The sequence below is a fragment of the Aulostomus chinensis genome, chromosome 4, assembly GCF_037954235.1.
Source record: "Aulostomus chinensis isolate RoL2024-O1b breed Wild chromosome 4, RoL_Achi_v1.0, whole genome shotgun sequence".
Classification (NCBI taxonomy): Eukaryota; Metazoa; Chordata; class Actinopteri; order Syngnathiformes; family Aulostomidae; genus Aulostomus; species Aulostomus chinensis.
Window position 1 is genome coordinate 16,933,401 of NC_141323.1, and position 12,968 is coordinate 16,946,368.

Here is a 12,968-nt window from a genome sequence, read left to right on the forward strand (position 1 = left end):
TTAGCCACGCTTCTATAGTTTCAGGAATTCCTCCTTAAACCACAGGACCCTTCTGACACAATTGATTACAGTATGACAAAGAACTGAGGATGATTATAGGTTCCCTTTTTCTGCTCCATTAGTTGGTAATTACAGCATTTAAACTTTGTCTAATTCAAAGCTTAATGCCATGTTGGTTTTTTTTTCCCCCCATCGTATTAAAGGAGTGCTAAGCCTGCCTAAAGTCTCATTCTGAAAGATTAAATGTCATTAAGACATGTCTTTTCGGGGAATATTTCTCTGGTGCTGATTCCTGAGGAGGGTCTCAATGTTCTCCTGCACTTTTCCAGGTAACATTTGATGTAGGAAAAACACTTTTACTGTAGCAGATGTTTGATGGCCTGGTTGTTCCGCTCCTCTGCTTTCATGGCTGTAAAACACCCCAGTTAAGAGAGCATTAAGGCTGCTGGCTAGCCCTTAAATGATGGATGGCTACCAGAGCTAGGCTCAGCAGCTCCTAAATGTGTGTGTGTGTGTGTGTGTGTCTGTGTGTCTGTATTTGGTTTTGTGGAAGGTGCAAAGAGGAGCGCTACTGTATTTGTGTATGTCTCTGTCAATGTGTCTCATGTTAACAGGGACCATATGCGTGGGCCATCTGCGCTCAGATGTCCATTTTCATTAACAATGGACTGTGAAGCATCATTCTCAGTGGCCTTTTATATCTCGAACATTCTCATTGTTCAACATTTCCTGTTCCAATTCTTTATTTGTTCTCATCTCCCCTTATGTCCTGGTTCTCAATTCTTAATTTTTTTCGATTCTCCCTTCGTGCACACGACACTGTTTTCATCTCCTAGCTCCCATTTTTCTTTACCCCCCCCTCAACCTTTCCTCATCTGCTCAGCTAGCTTACATAATCATCTTATCTGCCTGTCATGTACTCAGTGTCAAACATCCTTATTTCATTGTGTGTGCATGTGCTCTCTGTACACGTGTGTCCCTGTGTGCGTGGATGTGTGTTTGTATACATTCAATCTTTCCAGGATCTATTTAAAGTGTTCAGCTCCCTCGGGGGGTAAAGATACTGTACCTTCTGTAAAATCCTGAACGACGTGCACGCTCGGTTGGAAGTATAATAATAACACAGCAGCCCGGGTGTCACGGTGGCCCAGCGGATTTAGACACGCTGTCTAATAGCTGAGTGTTCAGACAGAAATTCAAGCACCTTATTCTTTTTTTTGCGGACGCATTCATTTTTAATACAGATGTTTGAAGCGTCATTAAAAATTCATTCCTGCTTAAAAAAAAAACAAAAACACTTTTACACTGTTGAAGATTTACTTGACTCAATTAACTGATTACAAATTAAATCGGCAAGGGTGGTTTTGACTTATTTGTGTCACTGCACAGAACGCTGCTCACAGACTGCATATCTAAGTGGAAGAGTTACATAAGTGAAGGGAAACCCCCATCTGAGCTTTACCGCTACGGTGTAAGGTTGACTCCTTTGCTTTCAAATGGTATTCGTTGATCAGTTATGCAGCATGAGCTACTTTTTAATGGAAATCAGTCAAGATGTTTATCAGGAAAAGTTCTGACATCACTGCGCTGCGTTAGCGACAATGAAAGTGAGGAAAAGTGTCAGTCATTAGAAAACACGAGGACTTCTGTCACCGTCTGCTGCTATGCATTGTGGGTCAGTGAGAGGAGGTGGATTGGGAGGCTGTGATGTGATAGTAATGGCTATGACAAGAGGATTTATTTTTTGGACGTTCACATCTTGGCATGCCCTCTATCTCAGGGACTCAGCTGTTTGTCCTTTGTCTATAATCCCGTGTCTATTAAGTCTGTCAAGGATTCCATCAAATAAAAAATTATATCTGGAGAAATTGGACAGCTTTTCTTTGACAAGTATTTTAAAATCTAAAAATATGGGTGGCTATCACTAAAAAGAAAAGTCAGTATAGAAGTGTATGATATCTTTAGAAATCCTCCAGTGTGTTTTTTAAGTAACATCATTACTTGTAGGGAGAAACTCTTTGATTGAGTTTCAGGGATAATTGATGTTCTCATCAGCAATTACCAACACCAGGTTGAGGGAACAACCTCTTGCAAGCTGAGTTTAGAAAAGCAAATTTGTTGCTGAAGCAGAGATAATTTATATTTTCTGTAAATATATTGAATATGTTGGGGTTATTAGCTGCAGAGACCAAGGAAGCAGGATTAATCAGAAATCTGAAGTGGTCTACAGATTAAAAAAAAAGAAAGGAAAATAGATTGTTTGGGGTGTGTTGCTACAGGTACCGGTGAGAAGATGAAATACACTCAATAAAGTCCAGTTTCAATCATAAATTTGAGGCAGTTAGTGTGGGGCGGCGATTGTTTTACATTTTGTCACAATAATCACAAGGGTACGGTTAAAAAATACATCCGCTTTACAAGCTCTTGTACCAGAAAGATGTGTGCTTTCAGATATTTGATCACTGCAGTGTCACCTGAGTGAATTCAAGGTCAGCTGGTCTGCCAAATCCCACAGGAAGGGGTCACTTTCAAAGAAACGAGAACACATAACCGCATTAAACATCCATTTGCACACAAAAAAAAAACAGGCAATTATCATGAAACCTCATCTTACATGTAAATGTCAACTGTGCACACAAACAGAGATGACGCGGTTTGAATGTCAGAACATTTTCTGAGCACATTTAAACACCCGAGGAGAAAGAAAAAGACCACTTAAAGATCAGAACAACCAGTTTTTTTGGGCAAAGATACATTTTAAAAAAAATCTTTAGTATGTTTTCTGCCTGCAGTCTCTTAGAGTCTTTAGTTAGGTTTATTTATATACTATATATATATATATATATATATACATATATATATATTACGAAACACCGATCACATGCAGTTTTTTTCCAGATGTCCTCCACTCATCAAGCGGTACCCTTTGTCCATTCGCAGCGTGCCAGGACGGACGTTATCAGATCCGTCAGTCCATTGAATTGCGGTTTATTTCTGAAGGCATCGATGGGAAACAGAGAAAAAGTCAGACACTTTGCTGTCATAGGACTGAAAAGCATGATCGATTGTCCCATTCACACTTGGACACGCTCTAACAGCCCGACCATGATTCCGCAGAAGGCATCTATAGATCTCTTCATGTGTACACACACGGTGTGAGCACACGTCTGTGGTGTTTAGTGGTTTGTTGGATTTGTAAAACTATGTGGGACTTTTTTTTTTTTTTTTAGGTCTAACACATAGGTTGTTCTCCCTCTCTTTAGGGCTTGAGGTTTATCCACATCATTTTAGATGCTGATTTTTTTTAATACTAAAACCTCCTGGACAAGTAATTGATTATGAATAGGAAAAGTTTTTGTAAAGTAAGTAGATCTCAAAAAAATGCTAGAAAAGTTGCGGAAATTTACTCATAAACACACGAATATTAGAGTTGGTGCAGCGCTGGTAGATTTTGACAGGGTTTATTATTCATACGTAAACAGACTTTTCAGAGAATGGGTCCTCAGAAAATGTTTCTCTCAAGCGTGTAAATGTCTGGTAAAATTGTGTATGAACTATTTCAGTTGTTCAAAGTGGGTGGGACCTTTAGTGACATCACAAAACATCAAAGCTATATTACTATGAAACGTCCCAAAATCTTTATAGTGCGGGGCCTGTTGTTCAAAGGACCACGCACCAACTTTTGAGTTCATCCAGTCTCATGCATACATCTCGTACTTTTATATTAAAGATGAACCGTTGGGTTCTTTGTTTCGATTTCATATTTCTATCAGTCACAGTTGCAGAAAATAAAGATTTTAGTGGATGTTGACAAGTCAGTTCTCAGGTTTTAACTGGTTGTGTACATAAATGCTACAAGTTTTTTTATGTTCTGATGTGCAAATTGGTTTTGTGCTCTTGTGGAAATGAAATCTGCCATCATGTGCTTTGAGAAGATGTGTAATTTTGTCACTGGCCGACAAACAGCAGAGTAGAGTGAGAATGGAAAGAATCTTGTCAGACCTCCCCATCATTAACCAAACTGTTATGTTTCTCTCACTTCTTCCGTGTTCTCTTTTTTTCCATTCCTCTCTCGCATCTTCACAGCCGAATGACACAGATGTAAGTATGCATATTCTCCTCTCCTCATTTTTTTTTCTCCCCAACATCCCTCTGAGCTCTGTGAAATCACTCTCACACCCCAGTTAAACAGATTACACACGCGCACATAAAGTGTCGTGCACAAATTAAACACCAAACAAGAGCTCCTTGCTGATTAGTCGTGTCACACACAAATATACACCTTCTCCCGGATGTGTTTTTACACACGTTTATTTGTTGACGTATGCTCATCCAGCATAACACCTTCGCAGAATCCAACAAGGATGACAACGTGTGCTCAAATCCCACCCATGAAGTCACACATATCATGCTCCCAATCATCACATGCTCTTCTTATTTTATCTGTGAACATCCGTCCTCTGTTTGGTTACTATGAAGCATTTTACCAAATATTTCTCCTTCTTTTCGTCTACTTGCGTTTCTTCCAGTGCTCCAGTGTGGAGGGGATTTGTCCTCTTCGCTGTGACAGCTTTGTGAGTATATCCCGCTGTTTGTCTGGTATATATTTAAATTCACAAGCTAGCATGAAAATATGTGGCTACTTAAGCTCCCCGAAAGCTTTATCTTGCGCTGCTTTTTGGAGCCACAGAAGTGAGAAAGTGCCTCGTGTTTGTTCTGAGTTTAGTAGTAGCTCATTACTTTCTCTATCTCTTCTCTTTCTCTCATCTCAGGATATCGACTGCTATGTAATTGACAATAATGGCTTTGTCCTAATTTCTAAACAGCGCAATGACGTAAGTTTACGCACGCACACGCACGCGCGCACACACACACACACACACACTTGAAAAAAAATTGGGATTCAGTTGAGCAAAAGCATACGTGGGCCTATTTGTAATAGTTTTCTAAGTTTATCCAGACATACAGTATATGGTGGTGGATGTGAATGTAACAGAAGAAGAGCAGGCTGCTGAACCTGGTCAACACTCTTTGCGATGGTCGTGAGTGAACATTCACCTCTTGTCAAAAGTTTGTCAAATTGAAGGTTCGCCTCGTTTAATGTCCGGTACTGTATATATCTTTTTGAAGTCCAGACGAGCCTGTTTTTCTGATTTAGCCATTTCATCCATTTCTTTCATGCCCTGTCAAAACATGCTGCTCTTCAGTCACCCCCCCCCCACACACACACACACACACACACACACACAGACACACACAGATGAAAGTGATATTTTTGGACTTCAGACACTGTTAAGCTGTTTGAAACTGTCATCCTGTGAGTTGAACGTCACATCTGCGGTCAGACCTCTTTCCTGTTCACAGTTTTTGAGAGGATTTTTGAATATTGAAAACTGTCCTCACTCACACCTCGCACTCTTAAAACCAACACGCGTTATAACCTAGTTGACTGAATAATTGATCAGGAAGTTCACTCCGAAGGTGAGAAAATGAAAGGAAACACACTATTTGTCTTCTCTTCTCTGACAGGTGGGCAGGTTCTATGGAGAGGTTGACGGATCAGTGATGACCACATTGATCCGAATGGGAATGTTTAAAAGGTAGCGCACCTCTTTCTGTCTTTTATCGTGCACGCGCACGTTTAAAAGGAACAGGATTTAGTATAAAATGTCACTGTGAGGCGAGACGCTGCTGTTTTCAATTACACAAAGCAGCTTTTTAAGAATCCTGTCGTCTCGTGATAACGCGTATTTAAAGCTGCATCACAAACAGCAGTAGTTGCTGTTATTTTGGTTGTTCTACATCTTCTTTTCAGACACCAATGCATTAGCATGCACATGAATCTCATAGCCCGCAGCTGTGATTTACTGCCATTATACTCTAAAGCTTTATTATTAATGCAGTACATCAGAATAGTCTATCCTTGGGTGTACGCGTTAAGGGTAGTTAATTCACTGATTTTGTGGTATAGATATCCCTGCTTTTCCCTGCTGCTCCCCTTTTGAGCTTCTTTGACTGCCTCTTTTTTTCTTCCGCCCTCCCTCGTACTTTTTGCCCGTCTTTTATGGTTGAAATCTCATGAGTGATGTGCTATTTTTAAAACAGCTAAAAGATTTCGTCATGCTTCATTTGCTACAGGATATTATATAACCAGTCTTGAGCATGCATTTACGTCGGCAGCTGTGTGTTTTGTACACAAACGTGCGTGCATCTAAACATTTCTACATCATCAAATCTGGGAGAAAAAAAAAGAGAAGAGAATGTTTTGTTTTGTTTTGTTTTTCAAAAAAAAAAAAAAAAAGGGAGGTCAAGTTGCTCAGGTGTCCAGCTGACCTTGATTTAGGCCGACATGAGCTGAGTCAGCCCTCGCAGCCATTTAACAAGGAGGGGATTTTCCTCTTCTTTTTTCTAAGTTAAGCTAACCATAAAGGACTCTATAAAGGTTAAGCTCGGCCTGCAGCGCTGCATTATGGTACTCGATGTAAGTCAAGAGAAACATTGCCAAAGGGGCAATGCCATGAGCATTTAAAACATGTCTCCCTCCCCAGGGTGTCTTTGTTCGACTACCAGGCCATGTGTAAGATGAACTCACACTCTGTCAGCAGCGCCCGTCCACTCCTCAGTGTATGTACTGTACATTGATTATGTATTTACAACACTCTTTTGATCAATTCAACAGTGATTCATTCTCATCTGTCTATATATCTATCCATCTATCTATAGCCATTCTATGGTTTGGCTGAAGCCCTCAAGTGGTTCCTCTCCAACTTCCTACTGTAAGTGTTGCTAAGGGCAACTAAAATCGACAATCCATTAGTTGTTTTTGCCACTCATTTTATCATTAGTATTTAGGATGTGGAGCATCGTAAATCTAACTGATACATTGAGAAGCTTCAACAAGCTTGTTATCTAGTTGAGGAATTACTTGTTAACAACTTCAGGACCCATTTTAATATTCCCATGACAGAATTTTGGGCCCTGGCCCAGTTTTTGAAAGCTGCATGTGATCCTGGTTTTGCAATCTGCTTAGGTTTCTAATGATGGCAGCCTGACTGACTGTCTCTCTATCCGCTTTTCCTCTTTTCTCCTCTTCAAAAGGTTTCTCCTGGAGTTCAATATCTGTGGCTTCTGGCACACGGAGCATTTTGCTGATGGTGAGTTAACACACAAAAAAAAAACAAAAATGATGTTTTTGTTGTTGGTTTTTTTGTGTCACAGTTATTGTTCGATAAGTTTTGCATCCTGTAAATCATCAGTCTTCATAAAAATATATCTAAAGATTCAGCAAAACCCAGAGCCAGAAACCAGAATGTAAAGTTTTTACTCAGAATATACGGGCGGGGGGGGGGGGGGATACCCTTCACTTTTTTAGCATTAAATACATTAAAGCATTAGCTAGAATCAATATTTATGAAAACCATAGATGATTAATATATCAAATTAGAGGATGATTTTGTCAAGCACGTGCCATCTTTCCATTCTGTCTTGACTCATGCTTCTTTATGATTTTGGCCCGTGTAGTTTTTGCCTAAATCTGCTGACAAACGACACCAAAAACATAACCTCCTTAGGCAGAGGTAATAAATAAATGTATAGAGCTCGGGCAAATAACAGTACCCATCAATATTTCATACACTCAAAAAAGAAGACATCAGTAACTAGAAAGCACTCAGAGGGCGCATACCTCAGCCGAGGCAAATTTTCAGCCCCCAGCAGCTAAAAGCACTGATGGGCATTTTGTAGAGCAGTAACTTGGTGAAATCTGATCGTACCTGGACTTTGCATGAAGGAGAAGACTCATGGTGCAAACATCACTTCCTGTTTCCTCTAGATATTAAATTTGGAAAAGTCTGCTTAAAACAATTCCGTGCTCTGTGACCGCACATCAAATTTGGCAACCTGGCCATAGCGCTGTTGAACATCTCTTCCCTGTAACCACGTTCTTTTTCTGACTAATTTTGAGATGTTACTAGTCGACCAATTTCAAGGAGTACGTCAAAATGTAAAGTTTAATTTCCTGTTCCCAGAATTGAATGTTAATTTTAGTTGATTTAATTTAGAAAAAGGACAGTGTGCACTTGCAAGTTGATGCATTATTGCAAGGAACAAGATAACCGGTGCGCGTCATTTCGCAGAAAGACTACGTTGAAGCTAATCAGCTTTGCCTGATGATTTAGCACCTTGGAAGCAAGTGCCAATGTTTCAGAGGTCAGGTGTTGCCATCCGATATCCGGTTCCAGACTTCCTTGTTTACAGACTGTACTGTAACTTCAAATTCATTCTATGTTTATATTCAGAATGTGTTTTTAGAGATTTCCATCTGTAGTTCTTATACAAATAACAGAAATAGATGTGACACCATAGAAAACATGGTATGAAAGGCACAATAACCATATTTAAGGTTAGCAGCAGTCAACTGGTATAAAAGGCAGTAAATTTATTCAAGCTAAATATAAACTGTGAACAGCAAAGTATAATAACTGGAGTTTGACATAGGAAGAGAGTTGGTTGTATAAAGTGCAAACAAGGTCCTGAGGGGAAGGGCAGATATTAGCCGGTACATGGGCATCATAAAGCTGGGGTTCTACCTCGGTCCATCCTCCACCGAGTTTTATGCCTAAGACACGACCTCCCTGGCTGAGGTAATGACACACAGCTCAAAAGCAGGACTGTGTGTGACATCCATCATCAGTCTGGAGGTCATGAAATAACATCATGTACTCTTATCCTCTCACCCTTTGATCGCATCCGGCCTTTGATTGCTATCCATTCACCCTACTCATTATTTCACCTCTTCATCCTACTCCATATCCACATCATCATCATCATCATCATCATCCCTTCATTCAGCCAAGCCATCTTTCAGCGTGTGTGAGTATCTGTCTCGTTGTGCTTTAGAGGAGGATCAGAGCTCTGTTGCTCTCTGCCTTCGATGTGATGTGTTTCTTGTGTGTTTATACCAAATTGGAAAGAAGCGTGTGAATGTAAGAGCAAATGGCTGAAGCCTAAAGATAGTGGCCTGCCCTTTCTGTCACACACTCTCAGCTCGTCAGCCACCAGCAACCCCCCACGCCCCCATAATCCCAACCTACACATATAACTCTTATTTATTCTCTATTAGCCTCAGCTCATAAGAAAAAAGGGGACATCCTGCAGCCATGCGACACTGAGTACCCCAGCTTCGTCTATGAGCCGTCGGTCAAAGAGACCAACAGCATTATTAAGTGTGGACGCTGCCAGAAGTAAGTGCACACATTCATGCCCACACACACACACACACACACACGCAAATCTGCACTGCAGTGCTCTTTAAGCTCTAGACCAGTCATATTAAATTGTTCCTCCATAATCCATTTTCAACAGCTTTGCTCTGCTCTGCATACTGAGAGCAGCATGTGTTTGTGTGAGAGTGTCATGAAGAAGGAAATAAGTGGGAAGGGACAGAATTAGATCAGGTTACCTGGGAAGCATGTGGAGAGAGCGAGAGAGAGTGACTGGGAGGATTTTTTTAGGAGCGATGGAGGACAAAAGATGACAGAGACAGAGATTGAAAAACAGGGGGAGGTAAAAAGAAGTGGAAAAAAATGTGTGAAACAAATAGAAGCACATGAAGACAGTTTAGTTCTGTCGTTGACGTGTTGTACCTCAGGAGCTTTGTGTGATCATAAGTGGACTACAAACACCCTCTTGAGAGCAAATGTGGTATGACACATCACTGCTGGACAATTAATGTGTTAAATGGAGAGCTATCTGATGCAAATAGATCGTTGGTTTCCACAAACTAATGACAATCTACCTCAATATTGACTTTGTACAGCCATTGGGCCCACATATTAGCTTTGAGCACCCTCTAGTGGGCTGAAAATTCTTGGGGTGGATTTTTTTTGTTTTTTTTGTTTTTTTGTTTTTAGTAGAACCTTAACCCCAAAATATAATATGATGGAAATGATACATTGAAACCAGACAAGATATTTAAATTTTTTTTTTTTTTTTTTTTATTTTAGTGCACATCCTGGTTCTTCCCAATCAATTAAGGATTTATCAGCCAACTCGAACCTGGTTGTTTGACATTTCATTGACTGAATTCCATTGTGTTTGATAATACAATTAAAATAGCTCATTAGATTAGAAGAAAATAGATAAACCGGAATATACAAGTATGAATACATGGGCCTTCAAGTAGCATAGGTTGTTTGTTTTTTTAGGAGGTCTACAAATTTACTCTATATTCAAACCCACACAGTGAGAAATCGCAATGATTTTTTGCTCTCCCTACTGGACAAAATCTTTATTCTCTTCCTCTGTGTTATTGTTCATGATCCACATTCTCATTTGTCCACCTTTTTTGTGTGTTCCAGGATGTTTGTGGTACAACAGATCCCCGAGAGTAACCTGCTGCTGCTGGTGGTTCAGGCAGACTGTGACTGCTCCAGACAGTACGCCCCCATCACCATGGAGCCCAAGGAAGTCAAATATATCCTTTGATATTTTGCTATTCATTCACATGCGGGTTAATCTCTCCCCAGCGCATGTATTGTTAGTGTGCTTTTACTCAAACAGACATCCATACTGACATCCATACTGGAGGCCCCTGAGCACAAGTAAACTCTCCAGACGGTAGATATCGCAGCGAATCCCTCGGTAGCTTGTTACCAAAAAACTCTCACAGCTGTACTCTATCATTTGTGTGTTCAAAACAATGTACAAGACTTGTAATATCTGAATGAGAGAGTAAGAGAAACCTCTGTGTTGTTCTTTGACAACCGCTGTACATAACGCCTCAGTAAAGTGTGACAGGATGCGGTCTCAGAAGATCCGCAGGCGTCCAGAGTCCTGCCACTCTTACCACCCTCACGTGAGCTTCCCTTTACTCCATAATTAACTCAACTTTGGTTATTTATTGTGGAAATTTAATCGCCCTATGAAGTCCCAACAGAGCTTTCACAGCTTTTTGCAACACGTACAGCAGCAAAACTGCACGATGACACTCCAGCTTAGTGTTATAAACTCAGCTCTAAGCCCTGTTTTTTGCATTATTAGCAAGAAAAAGTCCCAAATGTTTATTGTTCAATATGACAGAGATGGGTGATGGTCAAATTCTAACATGTAATGTGGGCAGGAATCTTCAGGCATAGTTGGAATTTGCTCTGTTAATAAGAATATGAATAGGATATTCTATAAGAAACACCTTAACTGATATATTATCTTATTTAAAATAAGGTCAATAGAAAGTCAAATTGAAATAATTTCAATCTTTTTCTCCTCCCCTTTTAGGAGAACGCCAATGACTGTGGAGGAGCTTCCACTATATATCTCTCTGCCTTTCTCTTCCTTATCTCTCTCTCCGTATCGGCACTTCTCTCCTGATGGTGGCCAATGTTGCTGTTTGATGTCATATTCAGGAGAAGATCGGAAAACACACAAAACATCCAAATATGCTTTGGACACTGGACACCACAAGTGGATTTTTAAAAAAAAACAACCTATCTTACATTTTGCTCATAAAAAAAAAAATCCCAACGATTCCATCTTTATAGACCTTTGATGTGGTTGATGAGCATTTGTTAGTTAATGACTGAAATTGACTTTTGCTGCCATGGATACAAGTCCAGTAGTTACTCTCTTTTAAACCAATTTGCATCTCCAAATGAAAAGGACTAAAGAGATGCAGGTGGCAGCAATGACTCGTTTTGATGAAAGTGGATTGTGAGTCACCGGAGGATACAGGCCCAAGAGGAAGAAATATGGTTCTAATATCCCTTTTAAGACACTGAGTATTGTAGACACACATGCATATTATATATGCGGCTGCAAGCATGCACACCCACGATACACATCTGAGACTTCATCATCTTGAATGCTTCGTCTGTCGTGCTTTTTTTTTTTTTTTTTTTTTTGCGGAATAATCGCCAAGGAGGGAAGGGCTGCAACAATATACGGAGGAACGTTGTTGTGTAACATCAGTGTTGCTGCTGGGAGTCATATTTTACATTGTTTGCAATATTAATATTGAGGGGTAAACTATAAAAATGTTATGAAGAATATCAAACACTCCCTCTGGGGGTTATTTTTTTATTTCTACTCTGATTACTTCACAAAAAAGAATTATATTTCTGACAGTTATAATGAAAAAAAATAAACATGTCTGCCTTTCTGTTTTCATCAGCTGTGTCTTTTTGTGTGTTTGTTCTTACTGTATGTTGTTCTGTTGTAGGCTAATTCATATTTCTGATGCATTTGCTCTTGATGAAACTTCTACCTATGATAAATAATTTTATAGTCATTTAAAAAAAGGAAGATGATATGAAAGCACTCTGTCAGAGAAACAACCGTATCGTGTGTTGCTGCCTACTTTTGCAAAATGTCACGTTTCAACTGCAATGTACATTAAGGTTGTAAATCTAATTGCATAGGGTATTTTTGTATACATGTGCATTTCATATTCTGTTTTTTTTTTCAGCTTATTGCAGGCTGAGTGTTCCTGTCCCTTTTCTATAATGGAATCATCCTCTACAGCATGTGTTTACGTTAAGCTAATTCTGATGGAGAAAAAAAAAAAAAGCCTGACAATTGACCCGTTTAAACTCATAATGTGTGAGTGTGAGGTCTTTCTGAGAGGACGAGAAATGATTTCATCAATTTCTCACAATTTGTTGTCATTTACTCTCCATATTGTATGTATGATTGATGTGTCCAGGTCATGTCTTGATGAATGAAGCCACGATTTGTAAAATCAAGTATCCACATGGTTTTTGTACTGTTTTTGTTCTGTGGGTATGTTTGCCCGCTGACTCAAATGTTTATTCTTCAATAAAAGCATTTAATCTGACTTCAGTTTAATCAGTGTTAAACTCTGAACTGTCATGAAAAAAAAGGTAGACATACAGTACTACATGTAGTTGAAAGCTTTATTCAATCTATGACTTTTACAATGAAGATTTTACAAATTCAAAGCAGAAGGCAGTAGT

At 39.6% G+C, this 12,968-nt stretch overlaps 1 protein-coding gene across 5 annotated transcripts in view; it reads left to right on the forward strand.

The window, feature by feature from the left end:
- cacna2d4a (calcium channel, voltage-dependent, alpha 2/delta subunit 4a) overlaps nt 1-12,823 on the forward strand; it is an 82,446-nt gene extending 69,623 nt beyond the window's left edge. For 3 of the 5 annotated variants that reach the window (XM_086202106.1, XM_086202105.1, XM_086202107.1), the window contains 12 exons: nt 4,087-4,101; nt 4,530-4,574; nt 4,773-4,835; nt 5,530-5,600; nt 6,549-6,624; nt 6,724-6,776; nt 7,099-7,154; nt 8,851-8,871; nt 9,122-9,242; nt 10,359-10,479; nt 10,778-10,855; nt 11,275-12,823. In XM_086202106.1, the coding sequence (XP_086058232.1) occupies nt 4,087-4,101; nt 4,530-4,574; nt 4,773-4,835; nt 5,530-5,600; nt 6,549-6,624; nt 6,724-6,776; nt 7,099-7,154; nt 8,851-8,871; nt 9,122-9,242; nt 10,359-10,479; nt 10,778-10,855; nt 11,275-11,367 (813 nt within the window). In that variant the 3' untranslated portion in view covers nt 11,368-12,823. The remainder of the gene's footprint in view (nt 1-4,086; nt 4,102-4,529; nt 4,575-4,772; nt 4,836-5,529; nt 5,601-6,548; nt 6,625-6,723; nt 6,777-7,098; nt 7,155-8,850; nt 8,872-9,121; nt 9,243-10,358; nt 10,480-10,777; nt 10,856-11,274) is intronic. The other 2 variants (XM_086202108.1, XM_086202109.1) reach the window with 1 other exon arrangement.
- The last annotated feature ends 145 nt before the right edge of the window (nt 12,824-12,968 follow it).